Below are 22,525 nucleotides of genomic sequence, written 5' to 3' on the forward strand. Positions count from 1 at the left end.
TAAATTTGTTGGACCCTGGTCACAAACTGTGCAATTGTGTACACATGCATGATTGTATGCAACTAGCACTGTATAACTGCATAAAGCCATGTACAGCCATTCATTAATATGGGTGGCTGTACACAGCAGCTGCATATCCCGTGAGCGGAAATATGCCTGCAATTTACACTGTATGCCCAAAAGCGCCCATGTGCATAACCACTTAAAGCTTCCTATATCCTAAAGTTTATATCTTCTTCAAACAGACACATGGTGGGGAGGGGCCCCAGATTAAACATACTCCTACATATTCACTGCAATAAGTAGACAAGCTTCCCTGACCCACTGTACTAGTGAATCAAAACTATGCTGAGACCCATGCTTGCAAAAAATATGCAGCTTTTAAAGCTGAACTCCAGGATAAGAAATATTAACTAAATGCAAGAGACATATTATTTCTTACTGGAATCTTGGTGTACTATGTGTAGTAATTTTCTGCAGGTAGCCTGTAGTGGGTAACCTGCTTGACCTCTACCGCGGCCCTGCTCTCTGCACAGTGATATCATTGCCACTTTTACAAGGTAATTTCTAGTTTTGCAAAGGCATGTGGTGTAAAATAGATTTATATCCTTTGTGGTTTTTGAGGAATATACAGTGGGTAAAATAATTATTGAACATGTCAAGATTTTTCTCAGTAAATATATTTATAAAGGTGCTATTGACATAAAAATGTTCACATGTCAGTAATAACCCATACATTTAAACAAACCAAAACAAATTAAGTTATGTGTAATAAAATGGAATGACACAGGAAAAAGTATTGGACACACAAACTGAAATGTATTTAATACCTTGTACAAAATCCTTTGTGGGTAATTGCAGCTTCAAGATGCCTCCTGTATGGAGAAACTAGTCGCATGTATTGTTCAGGTGTGATTTTGGCCCGTTCTTCCACACAGTCTTCAAATCTTGAAGGTTCTATGGGCCTCTTCTATGAACTCTGATCTTTAATTCTTCCATAGATTTTCAATTGGATTCAAGTCAGGTGATTGGCTGGGCCATTCTAGCAGCTGCATTTTCTTTGAAACCAAATGAGAGTTTCCTTGGCTTTGTGTTTGAGATCATTGTCTTGCTGAAAGTCCACCCTCATTTTATCTTCATCATCCTGGTAAATGGCAGCAGATTTTTATCAAGAATGTCTTGGTACATTTTTCCATTCATCCTTTCTTCAAAGATATGAAGTTTGCCAGTGCCATATGCTGAAAAACAGCCCCACACCATGATGTTCCCACCTCCAAAATTCACTGTTGGTATGGTGTTTTTGGGGTGATGTGCAGTGCCATTTGACCTCCAAACATGGTGTGTATTATGGCATCCAAAGAGTTAAATTTTGGTCTCATCTGACCAGATTATATTCTCCCAGTATTTCACAAGCCTGTCTAAATGTTGTGCAGCAAACTTTAAACGAGCTTCAAAGTGATTTTTCTTCAGCAACTGAGGTGTCCGTTTATGAACCAGCAGTAATAGATCGCTGCTCAGTTCTCCGGCATTCTCGGAGAACACAGTTCTCCTGTGAATGCCGTTTATGAAGCATATGTAGATCAGTTCTCCAAACGAAGGGAGAACGGTCTACAAACGCTGGAAAACGGCTGATTTTACTATAATCTCGCGAGATTACAGTAAAAGATCAGTTTACTAAACAGAGGTAAATTATTTCTGCTTAGTTTTCCGTCCCTCCGATTCTCCAACTCTGGGCTGGAGAATCTGGAGGGAGAACACAGATCTCCAGAGAAGGGCTGAACATGTTCTCCTGGGTGTCATAAACTGTGAATGACCAGAGAATATCTGTGATCCTCTGAATCTCAGCTATTCTGTGTGTCATAAACGGACACCTGAGTCTTGCGTGGTGAGCATGCATGCAGGCCATGGCGGTTGAGTGCATTACTTTATTTTTCTTTAAAACAATTGTACCTGCTAATTCCAGGGTTTTCTGATGCTCTCCGCAAGTGGTTCTTGGCTCTTGGACAACTCTTCTGATAATTCTTTTCACTCCTCTGTCAGAAATCTTGTGAGGAGCACCTGATCGTGGCCGGTTTATAGTGAAATGATGTTCTTTCCACTTCCGGATTATGGCTCCGGATTCCAGAGCTCACTGGAACATTCAAAAGTTTAGAAAACCTTTTGTAACCACTGCCATCAGTATGTTTTGCAACAGTAAGGTTGTGAAGGTCTTGAGAGAGCTCTTTGGTAATAAGGTAACACCTTGGTAATGAGACACCTTTTTATAGGCCATCAGTTGTGACTGAACCAGCTGATATTAATTTGCACTGACAAGGGGCAGGATTGCTTTCTAATTACTGGTAGATTATTTCAGATGGTGTCTTGGCTTTCCATGCCTTTTTGCACCTCCCTTTCCTCATGTGTTCAATACTTTTTCTCTGTGTCATTGTATTTTATTACACATAACTTAATTTCTAAGCTTATTTGTTTTAGTTTCTTTGTATGAATGGATTGCATGGGTTGTAACTGACATGTGGTGAAAATGTAATGTCAATAGCACCTTTAGAAATATATTTACTGAGAAAAATGGTAACGTTTTCAATACTTATTTTACTAAAATACAAACACACACACACACACACACACACACACACAAACACACACACACACACACAAAAATACTTGCCCTCCATCAAATATTTTCACTCTTCTTGGCTCGTTTCGATTTTGGAATATTTCCTTCTCTTGTTCACTACTTGCTTCTGTAGTTTTCTGACCTTCAAGTTGGTTTACTGAAGTCTGGCATTGAGATGACTATATAATAACAGAAAAAAAAGTTAATCGTAACATCTGTAAAATATGTATAGCATACATTAGTATTACACAGCAAACATATAATATTCAAATCAACATTCCAATTGTGAAATAAATAAATAAAAATGATGCAATTCAATAAAGATTGGACTAGAAATGCTTTACATACAATAAATGTATCATCAATGCCTTTAGCTACCTTTTGGTGGTGCTATGTGTATTGCAACATACTGTACATACAGGCTTTACTGAAAATGGCTCTCAATTTGTTTTTCATTGAAAACGCAAAAAAAAAATTATTAAAAGATTGGATTTGAAAATACACAAGATCACAATTAATGCTTTTGTGAATACAGTATTTTAAGAAAATCATCCTAAAATATTGTGAACCATTACTTTGAATTGCATATTAACAATTCAAAATTATAAACTTAGAATTGAAAATAATTAATGTCTGATTCCCATGCAAATTACAAAATAAGCAGATCATCAGAAACAATGAAATGTCATAACAAATTTTAGTATGGGGAAACCCTGTACAAAAGCAGAAATATTGTCACGACATAAAATAATTAAACAAAAATGCAATGTGCTACTTCCTCATAAATGAAAACATAGACTTTATAAACCATGCAGTGACAGTCCAGAAAACTACAAAATAGTATGATAATAAACGTCCAGTCCAATAGTTTTTGTGTTAGTACACTAGATCATTCAACAATATTCAACGCCGTGCTTGAATTGCGTGCTCACATTCAAGGTGAGCAGGGAGTGTGGCCACAATTCAAGCACGGTGTTGAATATTGGTGGATGGATGATAACACAACAAATGTTGGCTTAGATGTTTATTATCACACTATTTTGTAGTTTTTTGGACTGTCACTGCATGTTTTTAAAGTCTATGTTTTCATTTACGAGGAGGTAGCGCATCACATTTTTGTTTAATTATTCTCTTTTGTGTGAGTACACTAGATTAGTGAGTGCAGCAATCTCCTTTCTTCAGTATTACAATTGTGGTATAGCAGTGCACAAGCCTTTACTATTTGTATTGTTACATGTTTACAAAAAAATGTTGGATACTTACAGAGTCGAAGGATAAACATTTTTTTTACACAAAATGTAACATATTCACACTGAGATGAATGGAGTCAAAAGTGAGAGGAATGTCACCTGATCTAGCTGATAGTGACCATCATGTTTAAAGGTAGTGGCTCGCTATTAATCTTGCAAGAACTATCCAGGGCCATGATGATTATCTCTGGATTATGAATTTTGATCTAGCAATTTCTGGCCAATATTAACCTTCTGTAGACATTACCTCGGCATGTGCAGAAGAAAAAGTTAAAGTGTTTGCAAAGGTAATTTTTTGTTTTTTAAATAACAAACATGTTATATTTACCTTCTCTGAGCAATGGTTTTGCACAGAGCACCCCTGTACCTCCTCTTCTGGGGTCCCTCGCTGGCTCGGACTGCTGCTCCTCTTCTGTGTCTGTTCCCATAGCAAACCACTTACTATGGGGGCAGACATGGGGGCTCTATCCAAACTGGGCTGTGTGCATATATACTGTAGACACAAACAGTGCTGCTCAGCCCTTCCCCCAGCTTTCTGCTTACAGCATTTTATTGACAGCAGCAGGAGGCAATGGCTCTCGCTGCTGCCTCTGTCAGCAGAGCGAGGGAGAAAGAGCAGCTACAGGTGGGCACAGCGCTGGATCGAGATAGGTCTCAGGTAACTATAAAGGGGGCAAGATGGCGATACAATCTCTGGGACATTTTTTACTGCAATGCAGGGAAGGTATCTAACGGGATATTAAAGGCATTTAAAAAAATAATTAAATGTCATACTTACCTGCTCTGTGCAGTGGTTTTGCACAGAGCAGCCCATTTCCTCCTCTTCTGGGGTCCCCCCGCCGGCGCTCCTGGCACCTTCTTCCTGCCCCCATAGCAAGTAGCTTACTATGGGGGCACCCAAGTGGGCTCACTGCTGAGCCACTGTTCTTCATGTCCATTCACACACAGAGTTTGGTTCAGCCCCGCCCCTCGTCTTCTCCTCATTGGCTCACTGGCTGTGATTGACAGTAGCGGGAGCCAATGGCTCCCACGGCTGTCTCAGCCAGTGAGGAAGGAGAGTCTAGGAAGAGCCACTAGTCTCATACCCATTGCTGGGTCTCGAGGGAGCTCAGGTAAGTATTGGAGGGACTGGGGGGGGCTGCTGTACACAGTATTAGAAAAGAAGGAATTGGGAGAACCTGTGTGTCATAGAAACTAAGCGAAGTGAAGGGAAAAACCCTAACTATGCTATTACCCAGAGATCAAGAGAAAGTAACAAACTGCACTTGCCATAGACTTTAAACTTCAGTCCGATATTAGTTGGTCAGGATGATTATTTGTATAAAGAACCATTCCAAGATTATATAAAGGCTCAAGAATTTTACCTTCATGCATTCTATGCTTTACTAATACGCAAATCTAACAATACAGACCTTAAAAGAATAAGTGTACTTTTAGTACAGTTGTCCTTAGTCTTTGATTTCTTTACCCTGCAACCCCTTCCAAGTCTCACACGTCTGTCCCCACCTTGCTGAGATCTTTGCTGTGCAGACTACTCAGTGCTGCACGGACTTTTCTTCCAAATTTAACCAGCCAGACTTTGCCCTCCTCCGTAGGAGTAGTGCAATATTCATTTCATTTCTATAGAAAGGCAGCCCACCGCTTATGCAAGGGCGGGTAAGTATATGACTTGGAAAGGGAACTGGGTGAGTCTAACAATGATTATCAACAATAAGTACAGTTGTTTTTTAATGCTCCAGATTTAATCTCTGAAATTGGAGATACTAATGCAAAAAAGTGGAAGAGGACATTCTTCTGGCACTATGGTGGTATTTGGAGGGATCATAAGCATAGGTCTACTTTTTACTAAGAGTAGAAAGAAGCTGAAAATTATTATGGCTCCCAATAAAAGCTTTGTGTTTAAAAATGCACATTTGTATTACATACATTGACGCACATAGCATGCATCTTTATTGCATTCTTGTGTGCTGTGCTGCAAAACAAATGAAAACACAACTTAACAGAAATTAATACAAATATGTGAATGGGGCCTTAAGGTTCCTACTCTCTCCCTTAGTTTTCCATACTAAGTGGGCAGAATAATATTTTATATTGATCAGCAAGTAATTGCATTATTACCTCTTTTGTATTTCTCTTCCATTTGCTTGAATACACCAAGATGTCATGCCTAGAGTGAGAGGTTTTCACTAAAGTAAACATGTACTTCTCATACTTCTGTTTTGAATTCAACAGGGACAGAGCCACTTTGGTGGGTAATCCAAGTGGGTTTGGATTATTAGAATTGATAGTCCAGGAAGCATAGGCAGATGTCTTTTGGTCATTCTGTGGAAGATGGATTGGCTTCCTCTTCAGCAGGTAACACCATGTGAAACTTGTTGATGTTTTGAGGCTTGGAAAAGACAGCCTATGCATGTCTCCTGCATTTACCACTGATATTGCTGCACCAAGTTTTATTTGGCCTTGAATACTAACTGCTTTAGTATTAACAGATGACCTCTCTTGACTACTATATGCAGGCTTCAAAGAGCATGCTTGAGTGCTGGTAGAAGGTTCTGGTGACATTCTTACACTGGGACCAGAAAGTTCAGGAGATTTATTTTTTTCATATTCTATTGTTTCTTTCACATCAGAAATTGGCTTTGCAGAAGAATGGAAGCTGGTGATCTGTGACCCCAAAGATCGATCTTCAGGGCTATACTTTCCAGGATTAACATCCTGATCCAAGCTTTCACCTGGGTCTGTAGTGCAAAACTGTCTTACTAGCATTGGCTTTCTTTGTTTACCAGGCTCCATACCATTCATGCTCATCAAATGCACTTGCTGACCACTAGTATTACTTGCAGCCCCACTTTCATCCTTTACACGCTTTTGCTGTTTCTCCATAGCAATATCAAGGCTGTTGGCTGGTGAAAGCATTCGCTTGCTTGAGGCTGAGGTCTCTTGCTGAGGGACTAAGCCAGCTACTGGAACTTTTTGAGGTGCAGATCGTGGAAGACAACTTTCTGAGTTTTTTGGAGAGCTTACATGTGGTCTGCTAGGCTCCTCATTAGGCTTTGGCATCTGTACTGGTTCTTTATCAGTACCTGAATTGGCTTTAAAAACCATCTGATTTCCATGGTCTTGCGTTACTAAAATCTCTGGGAGGGAAGTAATTGAAGGAAACCCGTAATATAGAGAATTGCTGTAGTTATGAACTGGAACAACTACTGAATGTGTGTTTTGTAAATTACTATATAATTTGCCTTGTTTTTGCATGGTCATACATATACCAGGTCTGTCTGTAGTATCAGTCTTTAAATTCCAAGATGTGCTGCTAAGTCTGCTGTCTTCAGAAGAGCTATTTGGCAAAATCATTGCAATTGGTTTTGTGGTACAAAACTGGTTCTTTTGGATTTTCTGACATTCAAGTTGATATTTGGGAGCAAAACTTGTTTTAACATCATTCCTATTGTGAGATGCATACTTTTCTTTTCCATCAATTTGCAACATACTTTGCACTCCAACAGGAAAATCTTTTTTAAACAAGTTAGTATTAGTTGCATTTATTGAAACATTAACATCAGTATGTGTCGCAAGCTTTGCGTTTTCAGCTGAAAAAGGTTTTTCTGTTGCAGGTTTTTGCTTAGAAGATTCTTTTGGGCACACTGTAAATTCGATTAATGATCGGTTTACTGCATGCGTGCCTTGCTGTGACAATACAGGTGTTTCTGACTGATGGACTTTGGATTTAGAAGTAGCGACACCAGTTTCTGCAATATTTAAAGATATCTGCTTTACAAGTGGCCCTCTCCTCCTTTCTAATAGGGGAATATGTCCAGTATTTGTTCTACACACAAAAGATGATCTTGAAGTCATAATATTAGTTGGTGACATAGATCTTGATCTAGACATGCTTCCGCAGTCAAATGATTTACTTCTGTAGTCTGAGACTTCCATTGAAGGTTGTGTGCAGTTTATTTGCTCAGAAGCAGCTCTCCTCATTTCCCTTGGAACACCAAACGCATTTAAACCCGTTGGAATTGTAAGAAACTCTGATGATTTGTTTACACTATCTGTGTTTGAGAAAATCTCAGTTTTTGAAGTCTCTTCTTTGTCAAATGAAGCTGAAAAACTTGAGGCACGGGATAAACTGCTCTCTCGACTCAAGCTTCTTGAATAGGTAGACTCAAAACTTGATTCAGCAGATGAGTTATCAAGATCAGCCAACCGAATTCTTTTCTTTTTGGGAGGGAGTTTTTCTGTAGGCAAACTGGAAAGACTTCCACTGCGTTGTGGCCAACTAAATTTTTCTTGAGGTTCTTGTTCATTTCCTTGAGCCTCTACATCTTTGTCTGGTTCTTCTGTAACTAATATCTCTGGAACCTGAATGTTATGTTGGCGAACCAGACGAGACTGAGGAACTGATGCTGTTCTTTCTGTAAGTGCACTTTGCTGGCTTTCATGGACGTCTGTTTTTGATGTGTCAACTGATCCACCCAAGGAGCTACGAGAGGAATGACGGGGTTTTTCTTCTTGAACATTAATTGTATCCATGGGATTATTTGCATTACACTTCTGATGTTCATAAAATGGTACTGGTGAAACTCTTTCAACAGATTCTGATTTCTCAAATGAGTTGGGTCTACTCAATGAATTTGTGTGTTGAATTACAGAAATACCAGTCCCCTGACATTTAAGTTCTACTTTTTCTGTTAAACTAAAGTTTGTGTTCTTGTCTACTGCAAGCATTTTCATATCAGTATTTTTTTCTGTGTTTCTTGCTACCAACTGTATTTGAGGACTTGAAACAGTACAGGATTGTGAGCCTAAAATTGTGATAGTAGATGAGGGTTTTGTGCTTGCTAAATTCTTCAGAGGTTCCATATTTTCTGGAATTTGACGACATTCACTTTGCTGGGGTTCATCGTCATCACCTACACTTTTCATCTTTCTTCGTTTCCTGATAAGCATTGGCTGTTCCAAAGTTCCAGTTGAAGTAGCAACTCTATAATGAAGAATTTGAGGCTGAGAAATAGATGGAGTTGTGCTATGCTCAGTTTCTCGAGCTATAGTTTTGCTCTTTGGTCCATGTAACTCAGAACAGTAAAACTTCTTATGATTTTCAAAATTCTCTAGTTTTCTGTACCTATTTCTACATGTTTCACATTCAAACATTGTACCACGACCCTGATGTGTTTTTTTAATTTTGTCTAAACTAGACCCTTGCACAAAAGATTTACTTCTAGGCAGCAAGACATCCTGCAATGATTTACTTGTAGGATAACTTTCATCAACAGATCGAGCAGGTCCCAGGCCACAATGTTCAGTGGCTGATGAGTCTTCAACAGCAGCCTGCCTGACAAGTGTGCGAGGATGAACAGGTTGCTGAGGCAAAGGTGGTCCTGAAACAAACACATCATCATAAAGAGTACCTATTTTGTCATCAAATGACTGGCTTCCTCTGAGAGGATGGGAAGCTGGAATTACAGGGGGAATAGCCGAATACCCTGTTGTGGGCATTGAATTGCTTCTGGTTATTGGTAAACAATCAATGGAAGGGTATTGTGAAGGAACAGAAAGAAAAAAAACTTGTTTGGACTTGTCAGTTGGTGTGAAAGGGGACTTTGGTATGTCAGAACTGGAGCTTGTACGTCTTCCTGGAGGTTTTAGATCAAACTGGAAGGAATCTTTAAATATGTAAGACTTCGGTGAGTCAATGCTGCCTCTTCTCGACAATGAGGTTCTTCTTGGCTTCACACTATCTAGTTGTTTGTCATCAACCAATGCTTCGTTGTCTGAAATTAACTTTGAAATACGTTCTTCAAGCGTTTTTGATCCTAATGGAGGCCGCATTATTCCTGTAGCAGAAGGTGGTTTCTCAACACATACCGGTTGTACTACAATTGTCCCATGAACAGCTGGGTGTGCCAAAGAACTTACATTTTTAGACAGATCTTTTTCAAATGAGGGCAAAAGTTTAATGAAAGGTGATGGAGACGTCATAGCTTGATCTGCACTCTCTGACCTGGAGAAATAACCAGAGTCCGTACTTCCTAAACTTCTAGGACTTAAGAGACATTTGCTCTGCTGCTCCTGGGAGCAATCAGTAGCTTGCTGTCTCTGTAGCTGTGCATGAGGAGTTATATTTGTTGGCTGTTTGCTTTCAACTTGAACTAGTTCACAAATTTTATGAGAAGACTGCTCTAATTCGCTTAATGAGCACATTCGTAAAACATTTAAAGGCTTGTTTTTTGTTTTTAATTCTGCCATTTGTGCTACAAAATGTTCAGAAGTAGATTCTAAAACTTTTGGGCTATCAGCTCTCAATGGAGAAACACTGACTGGATAAACAACAACTTTAGGCAATTCTGTTAGTTTTGCCTCTATTCTGTTGTCAGAACTGTCTTGCAACATTGCAACGGGGCTGTTTGAGGAAGACCTTCCTTCTCTCTGTGAAATGCTGTCAGATGCAGATGCCATTTTTACATTTTCTGGAAATTCCATGCTTGAAAGGCTTTGATCTTCTTGTCTTTCCTCTGAAGTATACTCCTCATCACTTTCTCCACTGTCATCTGCATCCGAACTAATAAAAAGTGCTTTTTCAGAATCTTGTGAAAGGAGCATGCCACCAGAATCGGTTCGGATGCCTAATCCAAGTTTAATGGCGTGTGCATGAGACTTTTTGTGCTTGTACAAATTACTTTTTGTTTTGAAAGAAAATCCACATGTTACACAAGGGTATGGGCGTTCCCCAGTATGTGATCGAATGTGCTTTAGGAGAACACTGGGTTTTGCACACGCCCTGTTACAATATTCACATATGTATTTACCTTGTTTCTTCGGTTTTTGATCCTTCAGAACAATATTGCACATTTGTTCCCCAGTAATAAGTGAGGCGACTTGAGTTACACTGTATGTGGAGTTTAAAGACAGATTTGAAGAGTTAGATAAAGAATTTACTGGCAGCGAAAGAACCTGAGTTACCGTATTAGTTGAAGAACTAACTAGGGAAGAAGTTACAGCTACATGATAAACTTGTTGATGTTTGGTTATATCCAGGGCACTGGAGTACCCTGGACAGGCAGCAGGTATGTGCATCTCACACTGTTCTTCCTTAACACCTAAATGGCCCTGGGTATTTGGAGAGTGTTTAATTGACATGCAAGGCTGACCACTCTGAGGTCCATGATGATAATGTAAATATTTAGCACTTGATTCCCTTTGAGACGAAGAGGATGGACTTGAACTTATGTATGTTACTGAAGGTGCTGAATTGGTATTATGCCCCTGCTTTTCTGTTTGGGTGCCACAAGGTGCCCGAGACTGGTTGAAAGTATTGAGTTCAGGCTCCATTGCTTTTAATAAAACATCAAAAGCTGAATTTGCACATGAATACTGCTTATTGGTGTTCTCTGAGTTATGATTTGCACTTTTCTGACTGACTGGTAATGCACTAGAAGCACTACTGTCCTTAATTAAAGTCATTTTGCCACCAAAATCAAAGCCTTCAATTCTTCCGTTGCACAAATCTGGTGGAACAGACAGTTTTTTAGCCTGCATTGACACCCCAGACTTAGCAGACTGTCCAGTTAGCTCAGAATTTGCACCTTTGCTTTGTCTGATGCTTTGTTTTTGTAGTTCTACCAGCAAAAGCTCCTTTTCTTTTAAATGACCAGATCCTGAGGGGGTAGAGCTGGATGATGTGTAAGAGTCTAGATCATGCCTTTGTTTCTCCTTGGTGACATTCTTTAATGGTGACTTGGGTATTTTCTTTAGGTGGTTTTCTGTTACTATTTTTTTCCTCTTCACGCCTTTAACAGTATCAGAGCAACTTCGGGAGCCAAAAGCAACAATTTCTAAAAAAAAAAAAAAATAAAAAATAATAAATCACTGACCAGAGTATTATCTTATTTTCTACAAAAAAGGACAAATAAACGGGTAATTTTTATTAACAACAAATATACGAATAAAAGTGGCATAATGCGTAGCTCTCTGTCTTAAAGCTAAACTACGGGAATGCAGTATTGTATTGGGTTACTATGGATTCAGTCCAATGAGGTATATGCCATTTTGTGGATCTATAGCTTAACTTTACAGTTTACATTTGTACTAAGCTCCAGGAGCATAGCTAGCACTATACTTCCAGCGCTCTGACCCATATGGAAGAAAAATATATTTGAAATCTGTTTTAAAAATATTCTTCCCAAATATATTGACATATATATTTGAAATGCTACAATTCTGGCCATATTCTATATATATATATATATATACACACACACAGACACACATTGTATGTTGAAATGCGTTTTTATTACAAAATATATGAAAAATATTTTTAAAAATACATTTCAAATATACTGTATGTCTTTAAAAATTTAAATCTATATTTTTGGAATGCATTTACAAATATATGTAAAAATATGTTAAAATGACTTTTTTAGATGTTAAAAAAAATCTAAGAATATATTTTTTAAAATATATATAACCACGTGTTCTCTGGAGTGATGAATCACGCTTCTCTGTCTGGCAAGCTGATGGACGTGTCTGGGTTTGGCAGTTGCCAGGAAACCGGTACTTGCCTTAATGCATTGTGCCAAGTGTAAAGTTTGGTGGAGGGGGATTATGGCGTGGGGTTGCTCTTCAGGGTTTGGGCTTGGCCCCTTAGTTCCAGTGAAGGGAACTCTTAAGGCATCAACATACCGAGACATCTAGGACAATTTAATGCTCCCAACTTTGTGGGAACAGTTTGGAGATGGCCCCTGCCTGTTCCAACATGACTGCACACCAGTGCACAAAGCAAGATCCATAAGGATCTTGCATAGATGAACGAGTTTGGGGTGGAGAAACTTGACTGGCCTGCATAGTCCTTACATCAACCTGATAGAACACCTTTGGGATGAATTAGAGTGGAGACTACGAGCCAGGCCTTCTCATCCGACATAAGTGCGTGACCTCACAAGTGCACTTCTGGAAGAATGGTCAAACATTCCCATAGACACACTCCTAAACCTTGTGGACAGCCTTCCCAGAAGAATTGAAGCTGGTATAGCTACAAAAGGTGGGCCAACTCAATATTGAACCCTACGGACTAAAACTGGGATGCCAGTAAAGTTCATGTGTGTGTAAAGGCAGGAGTCCCAATATAGTATATAGTAGCAATATAGAGTATCACATCACATAAAGTTCACCAATCACAAAATAAATAATTTTACATTGTGGCAAAATAGTAATTCAGAGCTGTGGATTAGCGCAGACAGATAAGTCATTCACTCTTCACGAGGAAAAAAAAAAGAAAATTTCTCATTGGTCATTGGGAATGCTACACAAAAAGCTATATAAGCAAAAACATTAATTGAAAATTGGACATTTGATGATTGCAGAATATCATGCAATATATAAAAACATGTATATTTTTGTTATAATCACTTGAAAGGAAAACTAATAATATTGACTTTGAAAGCCGACCTAGGACTCCACTGAAAGATTTCATAAATACGTGATTGTTTATGGAATCAACAAGAATATCAAATGTTATATTTGTATTAATTTTGCTCTATTGCATTAGAGGTAAGGAGGTAGCAATGTTGCAATACAAATAGATATAAATAACATACCATTACCTTTAATTTTTCACTGCTTACAAAACTACATCCTTACACCAATTAAAGAAAACTTGTAGTTGTCGGGGAAAAAAAAGTGAAGACTGTTAAATAAATGAAACAGAATCAGGAATGCTTTACGCAATAGCAAATTTTCTCTAAAGAAAACAATTTGGCCTTTTCCCTTCTGTGATATCGGACTGTGAGGTGAACCATTACATTGTTGAACCAATAGGGAGAAACACAAATAAAGTAACTCTCTGCACAATACAGCGCCACAGTAAGATGTGTAATACCTTATTCATTTCAGGTTTATAGTTCATTAAATGATGTTGGAAGTAATCGAAATTTCACAGCTAGTGGTGGTATACCTTCCTTTAATTATTAGAAAGATGTAAATTAAAATATTATGCTTCTAAAGTGACCAAGAAATCTCTGTTTACACATTAGTGGATAGCATCACGACTACTGTCTGAAAGTAGTATAAAGCACTTAGCAAAACTGAACTACATATATTGAATAGACAACACCAGACAGCAAGTGGAGTTGCAAGTGCTGACCAACAAAGACTAAAACAAAACCTTTTACCTACCGCTGTTCCCATTGGAAGCACCTCTGGATTGCACTCACTACTTACTTAAAGAGTTAAAGGATCAACCCAGTGCTGCAACAAGAAAACTGCTAGTAGCAGCGGAAAACCAAATCACATGTATGGGAATATCTAGGAGGAGTTCTAAATATCATCATACAAATCAACTCCATACAAGGAAACCATGTTTGAATATTTTGTTTGTAGAAAATTGAGGTTTGGTAGATAAGTTGTAGTAGACTGAACTAGAAATATATTTAGTAACATGAAAAGGCTTGTGAAACAAATATATCTCAATGTGGTACATATGTTGTAAATGACATTTGGAAAACCAATGTTAAAACAAGTAGGTAAAGTTATATGCAAATGTCAGCTTTTCCTGTAAAGACCATGGATATGATTGATATCACTACAAACCAATAGGGCTGCTTGGGAGTCCTGAGGGACAAAATAAAATAAAACCTTTTAAGGAAAAGTCAACATATCTATGTAATGTCAAATATCTGAGAAGACTCATGAGAAAGGGGGAATTCAGGTATTTATTTTTATTGTTTTTTTTTATTATTGTCTACCCATGAAGTAAAGGGGAATGTGTTTTAACCACTTGCCCTCCTGAGGATTTACCCCCCTTTCTGGCCAGGCCATTTTTTGTGTTACATCGCTGCATTACTTTAACTGACAACATGCAACGCTGCACCCAAATTAAATGTACGTCCTTTTTTTCCCACGAATTGAGCTTTCTTTCGGTGGTATTTGATCGCCTGTGTGGTTTTTAATTTTTGCGCTATAAAGAAAAAAAGACCGACAATTTTGAGAAAAAAAAACAATATTTTTTACTTTTTGCTATTAAACATGTCCAGTAAAACATTTTTTTAAAAATCAAATGTCGTCACAAATTTAGGCCAATATCTATTCTGCTACATGTCTTTGCTAAAAAAAAATCCCAATAACTGTAAATTAATTGGTTTACGTGAAAGTTATAGCGTTGACAAATGGCAGTATATATACTGGGATTTTTTTTTTAATTTTTACTAGTAATGGCAGCAATCAGCGACTTATAGCGGGACTGCGGCGGGCATTCTGACAAAGGGGGGAACTGACTTGGTGTCACTGACATCCCCAGTGACACCAATACAGTGATCAGTGCTAATAAAAAGCACTGACACTGTAATAATAGCACTGGGCAGGAAGGAGTTAACATCTGGGACGATCAAAGGGTTAACTGTGTGCTGGGTGTGTTTTACTATAGAGCTGTGCCTGTGTGCTTCACTGTAAGCGCACTTCTCTGCATGTCTGTGCTGTGCACAGCCATTCAAAGCAGTGTGCATGAGCTGATAGGGAGAACTATTTTGTTTATTAACAGTTCTCCCCCCTGTCGGAGATCCTCAGCAATCACTGGCTGTGGCCGTGAATGGCGGCGCGCGCGCCACCCTACCTGGAAATGCAAAATCCTGTATATATACGTGATTTTGCACTCCCGTGCCACCCTTTAGAAGTATATCTGCGGTTAAAGTGGTATTATACCCAAAGACAAACATTTAATATATTGCACCTTACCATTTCTTAGATGTAGTGGCTGCATTAGTTTTCCATTTTAGAGTTTTTTTTCTTCTATTTTCAACTGGTGATCTGGCCAGTACGTCTATTGTTTTTCAAAAGAGCAAACACTCCAGCAGAATGTATTTATTACAGAGATAAGACAAACCACTTAACACTAGCAGGGGTGCTTACAATGATCAGCTTTTATGTAAAACCTTTATCCCAAAAGAAAAAAAAAAACCTGTTGCTGTGATTGCTTATACAGTATTAGCTGGAGTTTGGCTTCAATTTATTTAGTGTATTTAAATTTGCTTGTAAATAAAATGCTGATGTCCAAAGGTGCCATTGTGCTCATTCATCCAAAGTGGGGACATTTTAATACAGGAGGTGTGTTACTATCCAGATCATCAGGTAAAGATAGTAGGGAAAAAGCTTTAAAAAATAAACCCGATGTAGCCACTGTAGTATATTACATTTTTGGTTTGGGGTTTATATTTTAATAATGCAATGTTTTTATATCCATAGCAGTGAGCCTCTGAATCAATTATTTTACAGTTCTTCAAAGTTAGCTTCAGTTTCTGCATCTAAAAAACTAAACAGAAGACATGCCTAGAAAAGTGTCACCATGCTTCCATCTAATAGTGCCAGTTTTCCCAAAGTTGTTTTTGTGACACCATTTTTAACCAAGATTGTCTTCCCTTGTACCTGTTAGCTAGAGTCCTCCATAACTTTCTGAAACATTCTTGCAAGTATACAAAAGTTCACTTTCTAGATTTGCAGCTATAGCTTGTAGCCTTGCCACCATTGGGTTTTGTCAAAGAAAAAGTCCCTTCCCATCTAGCTAGAAGTAATCTAACAAACACTTAGAAGCAAAGTTGAAAGCATAGAAACCTGGGACTGAGGAGTCTGGGAACTTTGCAAAGATTAGAGACTGAGACTAGTCAAATGACTTCCTTACCTTACAGCCCAGGAATTGCACCAATTATGCCTTTCCCCACCAAATTAAAGCAGCAAAATAAAACATTAACAATCGTGCCTGATAGAGATAAACTATGTAAATGAACAGTGGTTATAATAATAGCATGACCAAGCATGAGGACCAAGAGATGAAATATAGTTAGGTGAATGACACAATAAAAATTAGTACCTTTTTTATTTTTAAAATTCATCTGAATTACCCTTAAACTTCTATTGTGACAGGACGGTAAAGCTAGCCCAGTAAGACTACTTTACAAAGGTGGCGGTGAAGGGACCAAAGTGGATTGCAAAGCTCAAAGTGGTCTCTGGGTTAATGGGGCTTTAACCAATTAAGTTTATGACTGCTGGACAGTTTCTGATGGGGAGCTATACTTGATCTTTTCCCAATGCATTTATATAAAGAAATGTAAATAATTCTGCAAATGACACTACATTAGAAGAGGTACGATGTTTTTTTAAGAAAGGGTAACTTCACTTTCCTTTCCTTCGAGCAGGACCAAAAGGCAATAGATGCCGCAGCAGATCACCCAGTAGTAGTGCAGTCCCCATCTTCTTTAGACTGTAAGTCTAAATAAGCCCCCCCCCCCCGTAACCATTTTGTATTGTATTATATAGTAACTGTACAGTTTTCCTTTAGATTGTAAAGCACTATGGAAACTGTTGGCGCTATATAAATCCTGTAAAATAATAATTATAATAATAACAACAGAGGTTGAAGGAAGAAACAATGGAACCTATAGCCAATTACCTGTTTTACGTAATCAGGCTTTTAGAATATTTAAAATATAGTATACTAGAAAATACATAGAGATTTCCTATAAATGCATTAAAGCCGTGTTTAAAATTTATACTGTGTATGCAGGTGTGAAGAAATTCTGTAAAGTAAGAATGCTTTCAAAAATATATATTTTAATTGTTTATTGTTTCAATTAACAAATGCAAAGTGAGTGAACATAACATTTTTTTTAAAGCAAATCAATATTTGGTGTGACTACCCTTTGGCTTCAAAGCAGTATCGATTTTTACACTTGCACACTTTGTACACATGCACAGTCAGGGATTTTGTAGGATTAGAGTCAAGTGTATGATTAATCAATTATACCAAGCAAGTGCTAATTATCATCAATTTCATATGTAGGTTGAAACACAGTTATTAACTGAAACAGACACAGCTGAGTAGGAGGCTTAAAAATGGGTGAGGAACAGCCAAACTCTGCTACAAAAGGCGAGGTTGTGGAAAACTATTTCATGTCACAGGTCATACGCCATGTCAAGACAAAGCACAGCAACACGACACAAGGTAAAAAACTAAAAATTATTCCTGCGCCTAGTAAAACACTCTAATACAGGTTCTATCCTGCTGCTGTGCACTGTGATCAACACAAACAATGAAAATAAGGAAAAAACAGCGCAAACATAGACCTTTACATGAAATCAATATTACAAAGTGCAAACATAAGTGAAAAAATTGATCAGTGGTAAAGTCCATCAAAATAAACCAAAGTTCAAAAAAATATTAGTGCAAAAAAAGAAAAAAAGAAAAAAAGAGAAAAAAATATTTTCAAATTCTTCTTCTAATATAGAGGAACTTCCACCTTCCACCCGTGAAAACCAATATCAAATGCACTCACCAGATAAAGGTGAAAAAAACGCCTCTTAGGAATTTTATGGGATCCTACACCCTCTTTCGTATCCACTCTATAGGAATCCTCCTCTCCACCATAGGCTCCACCATCCGACCAGGGAGAAAAAAATCTCAGATAGTGTAATATTGTAAGACACCATTCATAAGTGAAATCAAGGATTGAGGTCACTCACATTCAATTCAATTTAAAAAGGCATATTTATTAGGATCAGCTTCTTCCAGATAAACAGTAGATGCAAGGCAACCTCCCACGGAATCTCACATCACAGCTCCAGGTTTCAGCAGAAGCTCTACAGAGACACCGCATATACAGATCCCAAAAGATGGCCGCTGGAACGCACCGCTCAGCGTGCGCTCCACTCACCGGAAGTGACGTCAGACGTACGGAGTACAAACCGGAAATGCGTCACAACGACACAAGGTAGTTATAGTGGGTAAAATAAGTATTGAACATGTCACCATTTTTCTAGGTAAAATTATTTCTAAAAGGTGCTATTGACATTACATAACAACCCATGCAATCCATTCATACAAAGAAAACAAAACAAATAAGTTAAGAAATTAAGTTATGTATAATAAAATACAATGACACAGGAAAAAAGTATTGGACACATGAAGAAAGGGATGTGCAAAAATGCATGGAAAGCCAAGACACCAGCTGAAATCTATCAGTAATTAGAGAGCAATCCTGCCCCTTGTCAGTGCAAATTAATATTTGCTGATTCAGTCACAACTGATGGCCTTAAAAAAAGGTGTCATTACAAAGGTGTTACACAAAAAACATCTCATGATGGGTAAAAGCAAGGAGCTCTCTCAAGACCTTCACAACCTTATTGTTGCAAACCATTCTGATGGCACTGGTTACAGAAGGTTTTCTAAACTTCTGAATGTTCCAGTGAGCACTGTTGAGGCCATAATCCGAAAGTGGAAAGAACATAATTTCATCATAAACCACAACCCGGTGCTTCTCGCAAGATTTCTTACAGAGAAGTGAAAAAAATTATCAGAAGAGTTGCCGAAGAGCCAAGGACCCCTTGTGGAGAGCTTCAGAAAGACCTGGAATAAGCAGGTACAATTGTTTGAAAGAGAACAATAGGTAATGCACTCAGCTGCCATGGCCTCCCATATGGAAGAAAAATATATTTGAAATATATTCTACCCAAATATATTGCCATATATTTGAAATGCTACAATTCTGGCCATATTCAATATATTTCAATAAATATATATACTGCATTTTGAAATGCGCTATTACTAATTATATGAAAAATATTTTTTAAGTTACTTTTCAAATATACTGTATGTCTTTAAAAATACAAATCTACATTTTTGGAATGCATTTACAAATATATGTTAAAATGACTTTTTTATATGTTAAAAAAAATCTGAAGAATATATTTTAAAAAAATATATTTTTAAAATACATTTTCTTCCATATGGGCTGTATGCTCGCTCACCACGCAAGACTCCATTGCTGAAGAAATAGCACGTTGAAACTCATTTAAAGTTTGCTTCACAACATTTAGACAAGCTTGTGAAATACTGGGAGAATATAATCTGGTCAGATGAGACCAAAATTTAACTCTTTGGATGCCATAATGCACACCATGTTTAGAGGTCAAAATGGCACTGCATATCACCCCAAAAACACCATACCTACAGCGAAGTTTGGAGGTGTGAACATCATGGCGCGGGGCTGTTTTTCAGCATACGGTACTGGCAAACTTCGTGTCTTTGAAGGATGAATGGAAAAATTGACCAAGACATTCTTGATAAAAATCGGCTGCCATTTACCAGGATGATGAAGATAAAACGAGGGTGGACATTTCAGCAAGACAATGATCCCAAACACAAAGCTAATATAGCTGCTAATACAGCCATTCATCTGACTTAAATCCAATTGAAAATCTATGGAAAGAATTAAAGATCAGAGCTCAGAGGAGAGGCCCACAGAACCTTCAAGATTTGAAGATGTGTGGAAGAATGGGCCAAAATCACACCTGAGCAATGCATGCGACTTGCTTCTCCATGCAGGAGTCTTGAAGCTGTCATTAACATCCAAGGGTTTTGTATGAAGTATCAAATAAGTTTCAGTTAGCGCGTTCAATACCTATTCCCTGTGTCATTCCATTTTATTACAAATAACTTAATTTCTGAACTTATTTGTTTAGGTTCCTTTGTATGTATGGAATGCATGGCTTGTTACCAACATGTGGTGAACATTTCATGTCAATAGCACCTTTAGAAATATATTTACCAAGAAAAAATGGTGAAGTGTTCAATACTTATTTTACCCACTATATACAGTATCTCACAGAAGTGAGTACACCCCTCACATTTTTGTAAATATTTTATTATATCTTTTCATGTGACAACACTGAAGAAATGACACTTTGCTACAATGTAAAGTAGTGAGTGTACAGCTTGTATGGAATGCATGGCTTGTTACCAACAATCTTCTTATAGCCTAGGACATCTTTATGTAGAGCAGTGTTTCTCAACTCCAGTCCTCATGGACCCCCAACAGGTCATGTTTTCAGGATTTCCATTATTTTGCACAGGTGATTTGATCAGTTTCACTGCCTTAGTAATTACCACTGCTGTTTCATCTGAGGGAAATCCTGAAAACATGACCTGTTGGGGGTCCATGAGGACTGGAGTTGAGAAACACTGATGTAGAGCAACAATTCTTTTTTTCAGATCCTCAGAGAGTTCTTTGCCATGAGATGCCATGTTGAACTTCCAGTGACCAGCATGATAGAGTGAGAGTGATAACACCAAATTTAACACACCTTCTCCCCATTCACACCTGAGACCTTGTAACACTAACGAGTCACATGACACCGGGGAGGGAAAATGGTTAATTGGGCCCAATTTGGACATTTTCACTTAGGGGTGTACTCACTTTTGTTGCCAGCGTTACTTTTAGGGGACAGCAAATTTACACGGTTATACAAGCTATACACTCACTACTTTACATTGTAGCAGTGTCATTTCTTCAGTGTTGTCACATGAAAAGACAGAATAAAATATTGACAAAAATGTGAGGGGGTGAACTCACTTCTGTGAGATACTGTATAATATATATATACATTTTTGTTTCACACATATACACCTACATACACATATACATACATACAGAGAGAAAGAAGGAAAGAGAAATGGAGGGCAGGTAAATTTGAAATTCTGCATATGTATTTTTAAATGTTTTCCAGGCTCTGCTTAGTTGCTCTGTTAAAAAGGCTGTTTAAATGGCTCAACTGTGCAAAGTAAAATGTTCTCACACAATTATTATAAAAGATTTATATAGCGCCAACAGTTTGCGCAGTGCTTTACAACATAGAAGAAGACAGTTATAATACAATAAAATAGAAATGAATCAGTAACTCATCCCCCTCACTTGGCTGATTTTTTGGAAAGCCTTCTTTTGCTGTTCTCTGTTTCTCTCAAAAAATCCCATAATGTCGTGTAAATCCTATAGCATGGGTGTACCTGTACCCTATAATAAATGTCTATTTGGAAATGCACAAACCATTACAATATCTTTATAAATAAATCACAATTGCTGGGACATTGCATGCACAGCTTCCTTTCCTACCCAATTTAGAAAAAAAGGCTGGAGTTGCACTTTAATGGCTTCAGAGATATGAAAAAAAGTAAACCGAAATTAAAAAAACATTTTTAAAACACAATTATTACCACTCAAATATGTATGCAAAAGGTTTCATATCTACAATAAATGTGAGCTAGCCAGCACTGTATTTACATGTCATGTTAGTGCGTTAGTTCAAATTAATATTCTAGAGTATCAGCCATTTTAAGCTGGAGAAGGTTTGATAAAAGCAATTATGGGCAACATAAAAATATTTTAAAGGTAAAAAAGTAATCTCCAAAGAAAATCATAAAGCATTTGCAGATTTTTTTTTTTAAAGATTATCAAGCAGAAACAGTTTCGGGTAAATACTTGTATCATTCTAAAACCTAAAATAGAACCTCCTCTCTGTATGCAGCAGTCAACCTTAAAATACACAGGAAGACAGGCAACAGGGATGTTAATATTTGTGACTGACAGGGATATTTCCAGATTTGTACATTATGAAATCTAAATACATCTATGCGTTAGAAACTCACACTTCATTACTTTTGCTCCCTGATTCATGTTAGCCTATACATTTGCATTAAAAAGAAAAGTCTATTCCATAGGGTAAACCATTCCAATCTTCTGCCTACTGTTTGTTTTGCGAGACGAACACAAATTACAATTTAACGAACTACATAGTTGGTAGAGGTGTATTTTCTTCCTTTGATGCACTGAAACTATCTTCATTA

The 22,525-nt window shown here is 37.7% G+C and overlaps 1 protein-coding gene across 2 annotated transcripts in view; it reads right to left on the reverse strand.

The window, feature by feature from the left end:
- Positions 1-22,525, reverse strand: part of HIVEP1 (HIVEP zinc finger 1) — a 294,523-nt gene that overhangs the window by 59,841 nt on the left and 212,157 nt on the right. For both annotated transcript variants that reach the window (XM_089682322.1, XM_089682321.1), the window contains exons 4-5: positions 5,983-11,699; positions 2,666-2,793 (exon numbers count right to left, since the gene is read on the reverse strand). In XM_089682322.1, the coding sequence (XP_089538448.1) occupies positions 2,666-2,793; positions 5,983-11,699 (5,845 nt within the window). The remainder of the gene's footprint in view (positions 1-2,665; positions 2,794-5,982; positions 11,700-22,525) is intronic.

This window comes from Staurois parvus, unplaced genomic scaffold, assembly GCF_062004578.1.
Source record: "Staurois parvus isolate SC_StPar_1 unplaced genomic scaffold, SC_StPar_1.0 ptg000287l, whole genome shotgun sequence".
Classification (NCBI taxonomy): Eukaryota; Metazoa; Chordata; class Amphibia; order Anura; family Ranidae; genus Staurois; species Staurois parvus.